Source organism: Pseudoliparis swirei, chromosome 9, assembly GCF_029220125.1.
Source record: "Pseudoliparis swirei isolate HS2019 ecotype Mariana Trench chromosome 9, NWPU_hadal_v1, whole genome shotgun sequence".
Classification (NCBI taxonomy): Eukaryota; Metazoa; Chordata; class Actinopteri; order Perciformes; family Liparidae; genus Pseudoliparis; species Pseudoliparis swirei.
In genome coordinates, this window is record NC_079396.1 from 11,167,384 (window position 1) to 11,180,164 (window position 12,781).

The following is a 12,781-nucleotide window of genomic DNA, read 5'->3' on the forward strand; positions in this document are numbered from 1 at the left end:
TAAAGTCGTTCAGTATGTTTTTATTTCACTGAGTGAAAAGCTCAATCTTTGCATAAGACATGCAGAAACAGAAGAAAAACATAAATATAGCCCAATGAAGATGAACAGCACTGTATCCAAGTGGAAATAAGCAATACGACAAGAATGAATAGCAGTGCTGAGGGCAACAAATTCAAGTAAAAAATTGCTTCGTTTACTTTTCATATAAAATGTCTCATGAGCAAAATTGAACGCAAACGGGAGATGGCTTTTAGTCCAAAAGTGCAATATATTTTACAAAGTCTAAAATGTTGTTTATCTACTACACTGCAGTAAGCAGGAGGCTTTCATATTACATTTCTCCCAGCAGTGGAAATTCATCTCAGTTTATTTCTCCACCACTTTTTTATATCATCCTTTTTACTCCGTTAATTAAAACAGTAAAATGATCTGTCGTTTCGGCAGCAGCCGATGCACAAAGATTTGGAGGTCGTTTCCGTCTGGTTTTTGTGTAATATAATTTTCATGTTTATTCTTTTTTTTCTGGTAGATTATATACAGGATGCCAGCTGGCTGACAGATGGTGATGCCTTTACCCAATTTTTTTTTATAAAAAAAAAAAAAAAAAAAACATCACAAGGAAGAGAAGAAGGAAGGGCAGGAACAGCTGTAGACGAAGGGACAGAGAGAACCAGCACATTGGCCACTGGGTGACATGAGCCAGTGGGAGGAGAACCCAGCACATGGCTCAAGGCAACAAAAAAAAAAAAGTGCCCTGTTAACACTGAACAAGACGCAGAGAGCCATCTTGTTAGCGGCAGCAGGCCTCCAAATCTCCCTAATGGTCCTCGGCTCTGATCTTGTTCTCGCACCAGAATGTCAAGCATGAACAACGGGTGACCCCAACAACAAATATTGTTGACTCCTCTACCTGCATAAATGCAGATATTTGTTTTGTTTGTTTAAAAAAAAAAAAAAATTGTTTGTTGGTTCCTTCAAATTCTGTGACATAAAAGTGTCCCAGTTGGATTTAAAGCGGAACAAAGCAGGAAAAAGGCGCAAAAGGTCATAAAGTATGAATCAAATCTCTGAGCAGCTGGGACGGAGCCACAGGCCTGTGTTTCGTGGCCTGTCTGTCTCTCTCACAGGGAGACACACACACACAATTACACACACAGACACACACGCTCTGACTTCAGTAGTGTCACTGACAGATAGAAACAGACAGAGAGATCTCTGTCGTGACCTTTTGCCCTGCTGTCGTCCGGCAGCACCGTTCCCCTCCTCACAGGACCCAACATGTCCTCAGGCTGAAGCACTACCAATCACTACATGTATATAGTTATAATAATTATAGTTTCTTTATTTTCAACTTTTTACAAATCCTGCTATTTCACACCCTCACACACTCAAACATACACAGACACACACAAACATAAACTGAATTCAAGTGCACAATGTCTCCCAGCCCCGACGGTTATCTGATGAGAAAACAAAACCAGGGTCCCGAGTCTGACCGAGGCGCGCCCACAGCAAAGTCAACAGAAACCAAGCATTTCAATTCATGAGAAAAAAAGGAAAAAAAAGCACACAAAGATAAATGACAATGAATAAAACGGAAACATCGATGAATGAATTCAAATCAGTGTATTTTAGTTTGAGCTTCTGACATAGTTTGGAAAAAGGAAAAAAAAAATCTAGATACTGCAAACATCATAATGGAATCTGCCAATGCTACAGTATGAACTACTTGTTCCAAAAGATCTGGGGTAATTTTAAAAAGAAAAGGGCACGCACACAAGCAAACTATGATGAGGCTATTTTAATTGTTTACTTTTTATTATTCATTTCTCCTTTTTAACGCTTTTCTTTTTAAAGGAAGCTGTTCACGAAAGAGCATTTTGTTCATATATAGTTATTCTTTTACAGAGGAAAATACTGTACAACCTTTTTTTTCTTCTTAAAACAATATCCGGAGGAATATCATCGACACACATTATTCCCTATATTATGATCGTTTATTTCCAATGCCAAGCTCAGGAGATTATTCATGATCAGCGTGTCCACTTGTCGGTCGAACATATTCGCTCAATATGAACCAGCGGGTGGCGTTGACAGGTTTATTATTTAGAACTACAGTAAGTGAGCATTGCCATGAACTTCTTAAGAATTCATTTAAAATCCCAGTCCGTATTAGTGTTTTTCATCAGGGCGCTGTGTGTTTCACCCGTTTACTTCTTTTAAAACTGTCGAATCACGGAAGCAAAACAAAAACCAGTCTTTAAATAAATCACAGAACAACAGTTCTCGTCACACTAACATCTATTTGTGCATTAAAGCAAAAGTGAACTAAAACATCTTTAAAGCAAAATTCCCTGTTAAAAGATATTTATCTTTTTTTTTTTCAGACGGTAAAAATGAACCTAAAAAGTGCAATAACACCCTAGAAAAATTTTCATTGGAAGGTCACATAAATATTAAATAAAAACCGTTACAACAGGAGCTCAACCACAGCCGGAGTGAATGGAACCAAAATGCCATTGAGACATTTTTTCGGTCAGTAAATTTTCAAACATAAAACACACTGACGCCCCCCTCGCTCTGCATCTGAGTGACTCATCATTTTCTCTGGTCACCCCCCCCCCCCCCCCCATCACATCCCGACTCTCAGGCCGTTAATCACAACCTCGCCTGCTTACAGATCGATATGCTTCGGACAAACACAACCAAACAACATAATAATGCAAAGATGCAAATGGTAACAAAAATATTTTTTTAAATATGCTTATGAGTTATCTATCATCGTCGTAATCATCGTGGTCAGCTAATATAAAAGTGCACTATTCACACACACACACACACACACACACACACACACACACACTTGATTCCTCTGCAGGGGGGCGACATTATAAGGGCGGAGCTTGGTTTTTGGTGCTAGGTGACCAAATATGTACTGGTCAATTCCACAACAAAGAAAAACCTCTGAGAGCGATGGGAACCAGCAACATGTCACTCCCTTTTCACTCAGTGTGTCTCATAATAATAATAATACAGAAAAAAAATTTAAAATGTTTGAATGTATCCTGTTTCCCCTAGTAGTGATCTACCTCCCTTTTCTATGCATTCACGGCCCTGCAGTTCATGTCGACTGTACCAGCAATTTCCTTTTCTATATCGGCGCTCACACACACACACACACACACACTCACACACACACTTACATATATAGTTATATAGAGAGATTTGTTTTTGTTTTTCTAACAGTTTTTTTTATCCACACAAAAAAGTGAAACAAATTAAAATAAATTAAAGTCAAACATGCACGCACACAAAAAGACTGATGTGTAGTAAAATGCTTTACATTGCCGCCCTGTGTGTAAACCAGGGCCTAATTCTGTGTCTCCGTTCGTATTTTTTTTAATGCATAATTGAATTAATAATGTTGGTCATCTTGTAAACATCATAATAAATCATTTTGGGCCGTCATTTTTTTTCCCCACGCTGTTGTTTTTTGTCGTCGTCTGAAGTCTCTTGACATGATAAATGAGGCCACTCCCATTGTCGTTGGTTCATAGTACACGGAGTGTTTCTTCATCCCTACAGTCTCTGGCAGTCTTTCTCTCAATTGTTTTCCAGTTGGGACGTATCAGTGTGGCTAAGAGAAGCATCAAAACTCTCGTCATTGTCCTTCTCAGCATGAGGCTCCGGCATCGAATCATCATTCGAGTCACTGTTGAGCTCTGCCTCATCCTCCTCATCCTCCTCCTCATCATCATCATCATCATCATCCTCCTCCTCCTCCTCTGCGTGCGCCTCCTCCTCTGGCGACAGGTCGTCCTCGGCCTCTCCGGACGTGGTGTCGTCCTGAGCCGCCGGCAGACCCGGCGGGGGCTCCGGGTTGTGGCCGGATCGCATCGCCTCTTGGTGCATTCTCTTGCTGAGGTCCAGCGAGTCGCTGAGACCCAGCCCGACGGCGTTCTTCAGGAAGAACAGGGAGCTGCTGGTGTCGGTGCCCAGGTTGAGGGAGCCGTCCAGGCTGATGGAGGACGGTTGGTACAGGTGGTTGTACTCCAACCCGATGCCACCGGGTGGATAGAGCATGGAGGGAGCGCTGCTGGTGATGCTGCGGGGCAAACCGTAGACGACGCTCGGTGAGGAAGAGGACGAAGAAAGGCCCATGGAGAGCAGAGGCACCGTGGACACGCCGCCTCCCAGGTGGTGCCCCGCTTCCTGCTTGGGCGACACGGACGGCAGGTCGCCGCGCTCCTGCTTCTCGTGCTTCCTCTTGTGGGAGTCCATCTGGGACATGCCCACCACTGTGTGCTTGCACTCAGGGAAGGTGCAGTGGAAGTGCGAGCACTTGAGCTTATACTTGCAGTCGGGGACCTCGCAATCGACGCTGGAGCTGAACTGGCAGAAGCCGGCGGCGCTGATCACATCTTGCTTGCCGTGGTGCTTGCGGTGGGCCGTCACCTTGGTGCTGTCGGTGCAGCGGAAGCCGCAGCGCAGGCAGTGGAAGTGGGTGCTGTTGCCTGAGAACTGGCAGTCGGGGAAGTTGCAGCTGAGCGAGGATTTGAAGCGCTTGAAGTCGTCCAGCACCAGGTTGTCCACGCGGTCGTGGTGCTGCGCGTGCTTGTACATGTGGGTGCGGCCGCAGAACTTGTAGCCGCAGTTCTCGCGCGTGCAGTGGTAGTGGGTCACTTTCAGGGAGAACTGGCAGCCCGGGTCCTTGCAGTTCTCGTAGAGGTCGTAGCGCCTGAAGCCCTCCAGCATCATCCCCTCATCCAGCATCTTACGCGACGACGGGGTCTTGCGCCGCTTGCCGAACGGGGACATGTCCTCGATGATCCAGAAGCGCTTCTTTGCCCCGGTGGCCGTGGGAATGGAGATGGTGTTGCCTGAAAACGAGGAAGGCGGCACATTAAACCATCATCACTTGGTTCACAAAGTAAACGACAAGCAAATGACATCGCAAGACCGGCCTGGTTGGAACTCTAATGGGCGACCCTACTCAGCCAGAAGTGGTTCACAGCTGAGTAAGCACAGAGAGCCACAATTTGTTTTATTCCTAATTCCCAGAATGATTAAAGGAGGGAGGAAGTGATAGATTGACTTTGGAACATGACACTTTTACAGGGTGTCTCCAGCCTCCAAACAGAGCTGTGCAGCTGCGGGTCTTAATCCATGTTGTTTTATGAGGGGCACCCACCTTTCGCTACACCCTAATAACGTGATCCCTGTTCCGCGAGACAGGAAGCAGTGGGCCTCGATAAAACTTGAGGCGTGATTAAAATAAGAGGCTGGTAATGCAACCGTGTTAATGGGAGCTAAACAAGGTCCCGGCGTCGCACTACAGGGGCCAAGTGGACTGCTCTGCCTCCTAATCCTGGTCATACTAAAAGTCAAAACATTATAATGCCATTATACACATTTGTCTTACGGTGTCCAAGCATGCACATTTCTTAATGAATGTTTTTTTAATTTGTTGCATGCTGGGAAGCCCTTTGAGTTTCCCCCGTCTTTCCACAACAACAGTGCAGAGAAACTCTGGATCACAGTAAATACTAATGCTCCGGACTCGATGGAGAGTGACAGCTGCAGTGTCGGTTTGCGCCGGGGATAAGTACCTGCAGCATCCTGTACTATAGGGACGTCATTTTTAACTGGAGGCGGAGTGGCAATGATGGGGCTGAAAGCTGGCGTGTTGGTTGGCATGACAACACTCCGAGTGGCTCCCAGAGAGGCGCTGAGCAGAGAGTATGACAGACAGGATGGAGAGAGGAGGTATGGGAGTGAGGACAGAGGAGGTCGGAGGAGAGCGGGAGAGAGGGATGAGGCCTGGGACTGGAGGCCAGGCTGAAGAGCGAAGAGAGGAAGAGATGGTGGCGGTGGAGGAGAAGGAGGTGCATGTTGGGTAGCGCTAGTGTCAGCAGGGGTGGTAGGAGCAGAAGTGGTGGCGGCCCAGCCGTGTCCTGGAGAGACAGGTTGACCAGAGAGGGTGAAGGGCAGACAGGAGGGGAAGAAACACACAGTAGGGTACACACACACACACACACACACACACAGAGAGGGATGGGAGGTAAAAAGAGAAAGATAAAAGATAAGAGAATGATACAAAATGAGGCCCAGTCAAGACAAGTAACCCAAACACCGGCCCAAACAACATTGATGCGAGTCATGGATATTATTGGTCCCACGAGGAGAAATGTGAAAATCACAGGCAGGCTCAGATTTAGAAAAATAAGCAGAGAAGAATTCATGTGTTCAGTCTGTTTGAGGGAAAGGAGACTGTTTCTCCTTTCCTTTCCTCCCACAATTCAAACTCCTAAAAGTGCTAAAGGAGACATAAAGCGACGGGGATGATCTCTGAAGCCAAAGGAAAATGTAATAAGCTACATAAAGTGCAATAACTCAAACCACTGATGTACGAAATGGAAGTGTTATGAGGATGAGCAGGCAGACTGCAAAAGACCTTGTCCATGACTCGGAACATAGGAATACAGCACCGTCATCACCCTCATGTCCACAGTATCAGACTCTATGTGTCATTCTGTTATTGATCGTCAAACTACTGAATCACAAGATACATGATTGAAGAATGAAATGACAGGTCGCTGGTTTTCTGGGTGCACTCGAGGAATGTGGACTTGTAGTATGACGTGTGATGCTGCATGTCACATTATATTCACCTTTTAGACCTTTTAATTTTTTTTAAAACATATTCTCACCTGCTGGAGAACCATCGTTGCCTCCAGGTGTGCTGCTGCAGCTCCGGTCCTGGTTGGAGGACTCGGAGGAGAGGCCCAGGGGGCTGCCCCCTCCTCCCATGTAGTCCATGTACTCGTCCGTCTCGTCCATGAAGCTGTTGACACCAGGATGGGTCCCCATCATGCCGGACTCGTCTGGCCTCTGTTGCATCGCCTGCCAAGCAAATCATCTTCCTCGTAAGTGGCGTGCGGTCAGGGCGGGCAGCGCCTCACGTGAGCTCAAAGGACATGTTGAGACCGGAGCTTAAAACGACTTCCTGAATGCCGGAAGTGGACAGAGACATGGTGGGAACTCGTCTGCGCTATATTTAAATTCAATCGTAGACGCTCCGATGCGGCAGACCGCCTCGCGTCACGTGACATTCACTCACTCCCTCTGGCCCGACTTGGCGCCACGCGTTGCCCCCCGCGGCGCCAGTAGCGGCGAGCGGGGATAGCTTAACTGTGACCTGAGCATTTAACCAAGAATATCTGCTGAAGCGGGACAGTTTCACAGACACGCCCGCTTTCAGATTGCCTTAAAAAACCTTGAGCAAGGGTCGCAGTGGTACCGCCCAGGGTGAGCACCGCAGGCCCGATACCAGCGCAATGTCAGGGAAACACTCGCCCCCTTGATGTGAGCCGCTAACCGGCCCAGCAGCAGGAGCCTTTCAGGGAAACCGCTTCCTTAACAACATGGCCGTCTTGGCGCAGAGGGATGTGTGAACAGTCAAGTTGTTTTTCTACTTTTTATTTTTCTCTCTGGCTGTTTATTGTGTTGTATGTCTGCCTACCTAGTATAGGCGTCGTTTTAGACTATGAAACTATAGGAAGATGTTGTTGCATCATGTAGACATATTCGTCTGTTACACTCGCTGGCACAGATTGCATTTCACTTTATCTGAAACCAACATCTGAAGATATAGCCTGTCATTAATGCAGCTGTTGGCTTTGGCACACGACCAAGCATTTCTCAAGACTTCAAAAGTCTTCTGAAAGAGTGAACGTCACACTTCTGTCATTATATGATGTTCAAAATGAAAAAAGAACAAACAGAACTTGAAAATCCACATGTTTAAGTCCACCTACGGTACATGGTGTACGACTGAGGTTAAGTGAGGAAAAGGAGCTCCACGGTGAACATCTTCATCAAAAGAATGTCATGAGTGATTTATAACTGACTGGTACGACAGGATAGGAGCGGCGCTTTATGTTTGCACCCAACTGAACTTGTTCAGTTTTCAGAATTTGACTCTTTTCTTTTTAACACAACAAAACTAGGTAGGCTACTTAACTTTTGTAGACTTTGAATAGCAACACAATGAATGTTGAGTTGAAACATTAAAGATCCAAAACAAACTAAATACAACAGAATCACAGTACAAATCTGTAGTAAAACACTTTTTTAGCAGCTCATTTGCATTTTATTTTTCTACAAAAGGATTTCCAGAGCAGTGCTTGTTTAAAAAAAATAGTTTTTTTAAAACAGAAACTACTGTATGTTTTTCGTAGGAACTTAAAATGTAAATGTGGCTCAATGGGCTTCGACAATAGGACACCAGATCTCAACTTCTCCAGCGCATTAATAAACACAATACATTCCCCATTGAAGCGCTCCGTCAAAGGGCGTGTGACGTACTTGGCTTTGTGTGTTTGTAAGAATATGTTTCAATAAACTGCTCAACGCCCTCATTTATTTTCATTTAATTATTCTTTTGAGTTCAACATGTGTCACGGTTTGCGAACGTACCTGTGACGGGACTCTGTCAAAGTTCTTCCCGAGCATCCGCCTCATGTGTTTGCGTGCATGTGAGGTCATCTGGTGCTTGAGCAGGAAGGAGAACTGGCAGCCGTCGCGGATGCAGTGGAAGTGGCTGTTGACTTGGTTATACTTGCAACCTGAACAGAGAAACCAGTCGCACTTCTTAAACTCTCCATTTGCGGATTCATTTATCTTCGGCTCATTGTGAGACGTCTGAGAACAGCAACTGCGGCGAATGCAATATTATCAGTGCGGCGGTGGTTGTGATTAGATCAAACACAAAGTGAAATATTTTTAGTTTCTTTTTTTTAATTTCATGATATAGCGCCGACAAAAGAGGGATCGCTTTCAAAGTGTTTGGGAATGTACATGGAGGAGGAATATTAGATCACTCCGGTGTCACACTGAGCAAGTCAAGGCTTCTGTGCACTAAACCTGTGGAGCTCTTTTATTACACTGACATGCTTTATTCAATTAGGAATTTACATAAATAAATTCTCATTTTCTGTGGGCCAATAATGCACACACCCCTGCAAACCAAAGTAAATATACAATTATTACCATATTAAATTCATTTCTCAAAGTATCTCCATTGTCATTTTTCCTTTTGTTCTCCGTTGTGCCGCTGCGTGCTCCATATTCTTCTCTTCTTTTCTAGTGTTTTAGCCGGTCGAGCTCTAGTTGCTTTATGATTTCAAATTAAATAAATTTTCCGTTTTGTGCCTGTTAATCAAATACCATTATATAAAAGCAGGCAGAAATAATTGAAAGAGTAGCATGCTGGGCATGTGCTAGCATGTCAGTAACCATGGTACCCATTTTAAGAGCACAACACGCCCGTGTCATCAAATAGCTTTTGCACACACAATGTTTTAAACACGCAGAGTTGAGCAAATAACAGTAACCCCCGTGACACGGAGGGCCTTTTGTGAGACAGAAACCAGGTAACATCATCAGCGGCGTTCAGTTTAATGTCGCTGCCATGGATACTGGCAACCCATCAATTCTTTATGACGGGAGTGCTCGCGATGGTAATCCTTTCTGTGTTTCCCACAGCCCAAACAATACCGTTGGCAGATCAGGCTGGGGACAAAAAACAGCTGTTTAGGGGCCTGTATTTGTTTGCTTTGTCTCCGCGTTCTGAAAAGCTTGTGTAACCGCCTGAAAAAACCCCCGATCACTTTTAATTCATTTCTGTGTGATGGCAGCGGTGGCTGCGAGGCGCAGCTTCACAACGCAAACAGGCTCAACCAGACAAGCCGGATAATTAACAAACGCAAACCTAATTGCTCATTTCTGACGGGGGCAATAGGAAGACGAAAACAACCTGGATGTGATGGCCCCCTCTGACGGCATCGCTCATACAGTAAAGGCAAGACTACCTCTGGGACGCGAGGTGCCATTGTGGATATGCAAAACGCAGCAACACAACCTACGAGGCGGACTTCTTTCATGCCTTTTTATAAACTCGCAAAGCACGACGCGGTGTTTGCCAACACTGCTCTCTCTCCCTTTGTAAACACAGATCGTATGTCCTCGTGCAACAGCCACCAGATCAATCTGCGCCTTTCTCAATTTAAACTTTGTAATCCACACATTGCTTCAGGTGGAATATTAATATAAGCTGCAGTGTGACACAAAGTGAGAGCAATGCCAAAACTTTTACGAAACTTTCATTATATCAGATTTTTCCTTACCGAGCCTGCCACACACCTCCCTCTTGGTGAAGTATTTGAAGCCATTGGCGGCACGGCGTTCTGCCTTTTCGTGCTTCTTCACGTGCCACGGCAGCTTGGTGGTGATGTTAGTGATGAAGAAGCAGCCGGGCCGCAGACAGTGATAGTGGCCCCTCATTCTGAACTCGCAGTGCTGCGGATGAAACACAGAGTTTCCAATTTCATAAGTCAAATATGTTGGAGATCTTTCTTTGTATCTTTCAAAGGTAAAGTCAAACACCACACACGATTTCTCCAAAAACATAAACACCTCACAGCCCTTTTCTCTTTCTGCTCATGTGGAACGTCCCACATTTCAAAGCACGATGTTTCATTCCCTCTTTTTTTTTCAGGTTTTCCCACAAACACCCCCCTTTTTTCGAACATGTCTGTACACCACCATCTGTTTGTGAGGCCCAGTTCCCAAAGGACTGGTCCAAATATGATCAGCTCAGTTCAGGAGATGGAGACTAAGGGGCGGCGGAGGGAGGAGGGGAGGAGGGAGGAGGGAGGGCTTGGGCTAGGGCGGGGAGGACTTTTTCTGAGAGGGGTGATTTTCGACACATTAATGAATTCATTTAAATGGTTTTCCAAATACGGGCTCATGAGAGCAGGCAGGGGCTGCCATTTAGGTTTCATTTGCAAAGCATTCCCCTGATTTTTGCCCTATTCCAGACAGCCTTGTTTACTGTGCAAGTGACAATGATTTATTGGGTAATATCAGCTAAATTGGCCTTTTCTGAGAGGAGAATGCGGCAGTCAAAATGACATCATTGACATATAAACAGGCATTACTGGGGTGAGTCGACTGTCTTTTTCAGCAGAGATGGAAGACGGGAGGCGGCGGTTGTGAAAGCCTTGAGTCAAATAACCTCAAATAGCGGTCTAATAGATGGCATACTTCATGCTTAGAAACCTCCGGGAGATGACAGTAGGTGATTCAGCTCCTGGCTGAGTTACCGTGCCTCACTCACCTGGTTGGGACAGAGACACTGGAGAGAGTAGTAGGAGAACTGGTCACGGACGTTGATCAGGGTGTTGTTGGGGTTGATGTGGTCCAAGCAGTGGGACTCGGCCTTGCCAGACGTCTTGCACACATACTTGCAATTCCCAAACAAGCAGTGGAAGTGGAACTTGTTACAGTATTTACAGTCGGTAGCCAAACAGGGATCACTGGATGGATGAAAAAAAAAGGAAAATGTAATTTATGGTCGAATAAACGTAAGGTCGTGCAATGTAATGGGAAGATGATCAAAGTTTTCTCCTACTTTTCCTGAAACTGTAGGAAACCAGGTTTGACCTGGGGTCTAGCGTTCTCCAGGGAGGTGGTGGCCAGAGGGGAGTTGGCTGGCAGGTTGGGCATCGAGGCCGACATCTGAGGGATGCTGCCGGTCAGCTGCTTCCAGGCCAGCAGGGCGGGAGGAGGAGAGCTGTACCCGCCAGAGGAGGTGAGGTGTGCCACGTCCATGGAGGGATTGTTGGCCATGGAGACCGGGGCAGCAGGCTGCAGCGAGGCCCCCTCACTGGAGTCCTTGCCCTCGCCGAACTGAGGCTCTGACTTCACTTTCAAGGTGGCACGGAGGTGGAAGCTGAAGAGCAAGATTGAAGCTCATTTTACATTGATCAATCAAGCCAAAAGCGAAAACGCAAAATTGTATATTTTCAGATTATAAACCAGAGGAACACTCACCTAGCATGTTTTATGGCCCCATCCACAGTGCTGAAGAGAGCCCCACAGTCCTCCACCAGGCAGTGAAAGTGCACTTTCTGGAGGAAGTCACACTGAGCCTCACAGAAGTCATCTGTGTCAAACCTGAACAGAGACAGATAATAAACACCGTCATTTTTCACGCCTACCCAAAAGAATCGACAAACATTGAGAGGACAGCATTTCAGGGGGTTTCCAGTGATGCATTATGGGAGGAATTGTAAGAAAAAGGCCTTCTGCGTACAGCACATTCAAACACTCTGACTGTATTCTGGCTGCCAACGAGTCATTGACCGAAGTGAATCCCACTCCAGAGACTCTTTCTATCTCCGCCATGTGTTATACCTGCGGAGGTATGTCCTCCAGATCTCGGTGGATTTTTCTGGCAGGGGCCTCTTCAGCACTCTGTTCAGGAAGTGTGCTGCCTCCGAGGTGTTGCCCCCCTGGCCGGCCTCCAGCTCCGTCTTCAGGTTCATGGCGTTGAACAGGGCAGGGTTCACCTGTGACATCTACAAAGACACACGCTGCTGGGTTAGCTCAACATAGGACACTTGAATATGTTAGTGAGAGGGTGAGAGTTTACAAGCACGCACGGGCACAAATGTTTTTGGCAAAGCAAGAAAAGCACAGCCAGATTTACAAACATCCAGGTTTTTGCTTGAGTGCGGGCCAAACGTGTTTGCCAAGTGTCCTCTGGGAGCAACTGTTAACCCTTTTATGTGCCGGGGGGGCTTGAATCAAACCCCCCGAAAAGCTGACATGACATGAGGAGCTGTCGGACAACAGGTCTCCAACCCCCTCCACTGTCTGGGTTTAATGACTGCTTTGAGGAGAGCAACTAGACGGCGCGTGTGCCTGTGTGTGGAGG

General features: G+C 46.1%; 1 protein-coding gene across 7 annotated transcripts in view; it reads right to left on the bottom strand.

The window, feature by feature from the left end:
* The window catches only part of casz1 (castor zinc finger 1), a 76,497-nt gene continuing 63,716 nt past the window's right edge, over nucleotides 1-12,781 (bottom strand). For 5 of the 7 annotated variants that reach the window (XM_056422956.1, XM_056422958.1, XM_056422957.1 and 2 more), the window contains 9 exons: nucleotides 12,259-12,422; nucleotides 11,896-12,018; nucleotides 11,474-11,794; nucleotides 11,180-11,378; nucleotides 10,188-10,359; nucleotides 8,479-8,627; nucleotides 6,711-6,903; nucleotides 5,610-5,954; nucleotides 1-4,880 (listed from right to left, as the gene is read on the bottom strand). In XM_056422956.1, coding sequence (XP_056278931.1) covers nucleotides 3,604-4,880; nucleotides 5,610-5,954; nucleotides 6,711-6,903; nucleotides 8,479-8,627; nucleotides 10,188-10,359; nucleotides 11,180-11,378; nucleotides 11,474-11,794; nucleotides 11,896-12,018; nucleotides 12,259-12,422 — 2,943 coding nt within the window. In that variant the 3' untranslated portion in view covers nucleotides 1-3,603. The remainder of the gene's footprint in view (nucleotides 4,881-5,609; nucleotides 5,955-6,710; nucleotides 6,904-8,478; nucleotides 8,628-10,187; nucleotides 10,360-11,179; nucleotides 11,379-11,473; nucleotides 11,795-11,895; nucleotides 12,019-12,258; nucleotides 12,423-12,781) is intronic. The other 2 variants (XM_056422960.1, XM_056422959.1) reach the window with 1 other exon arrangement.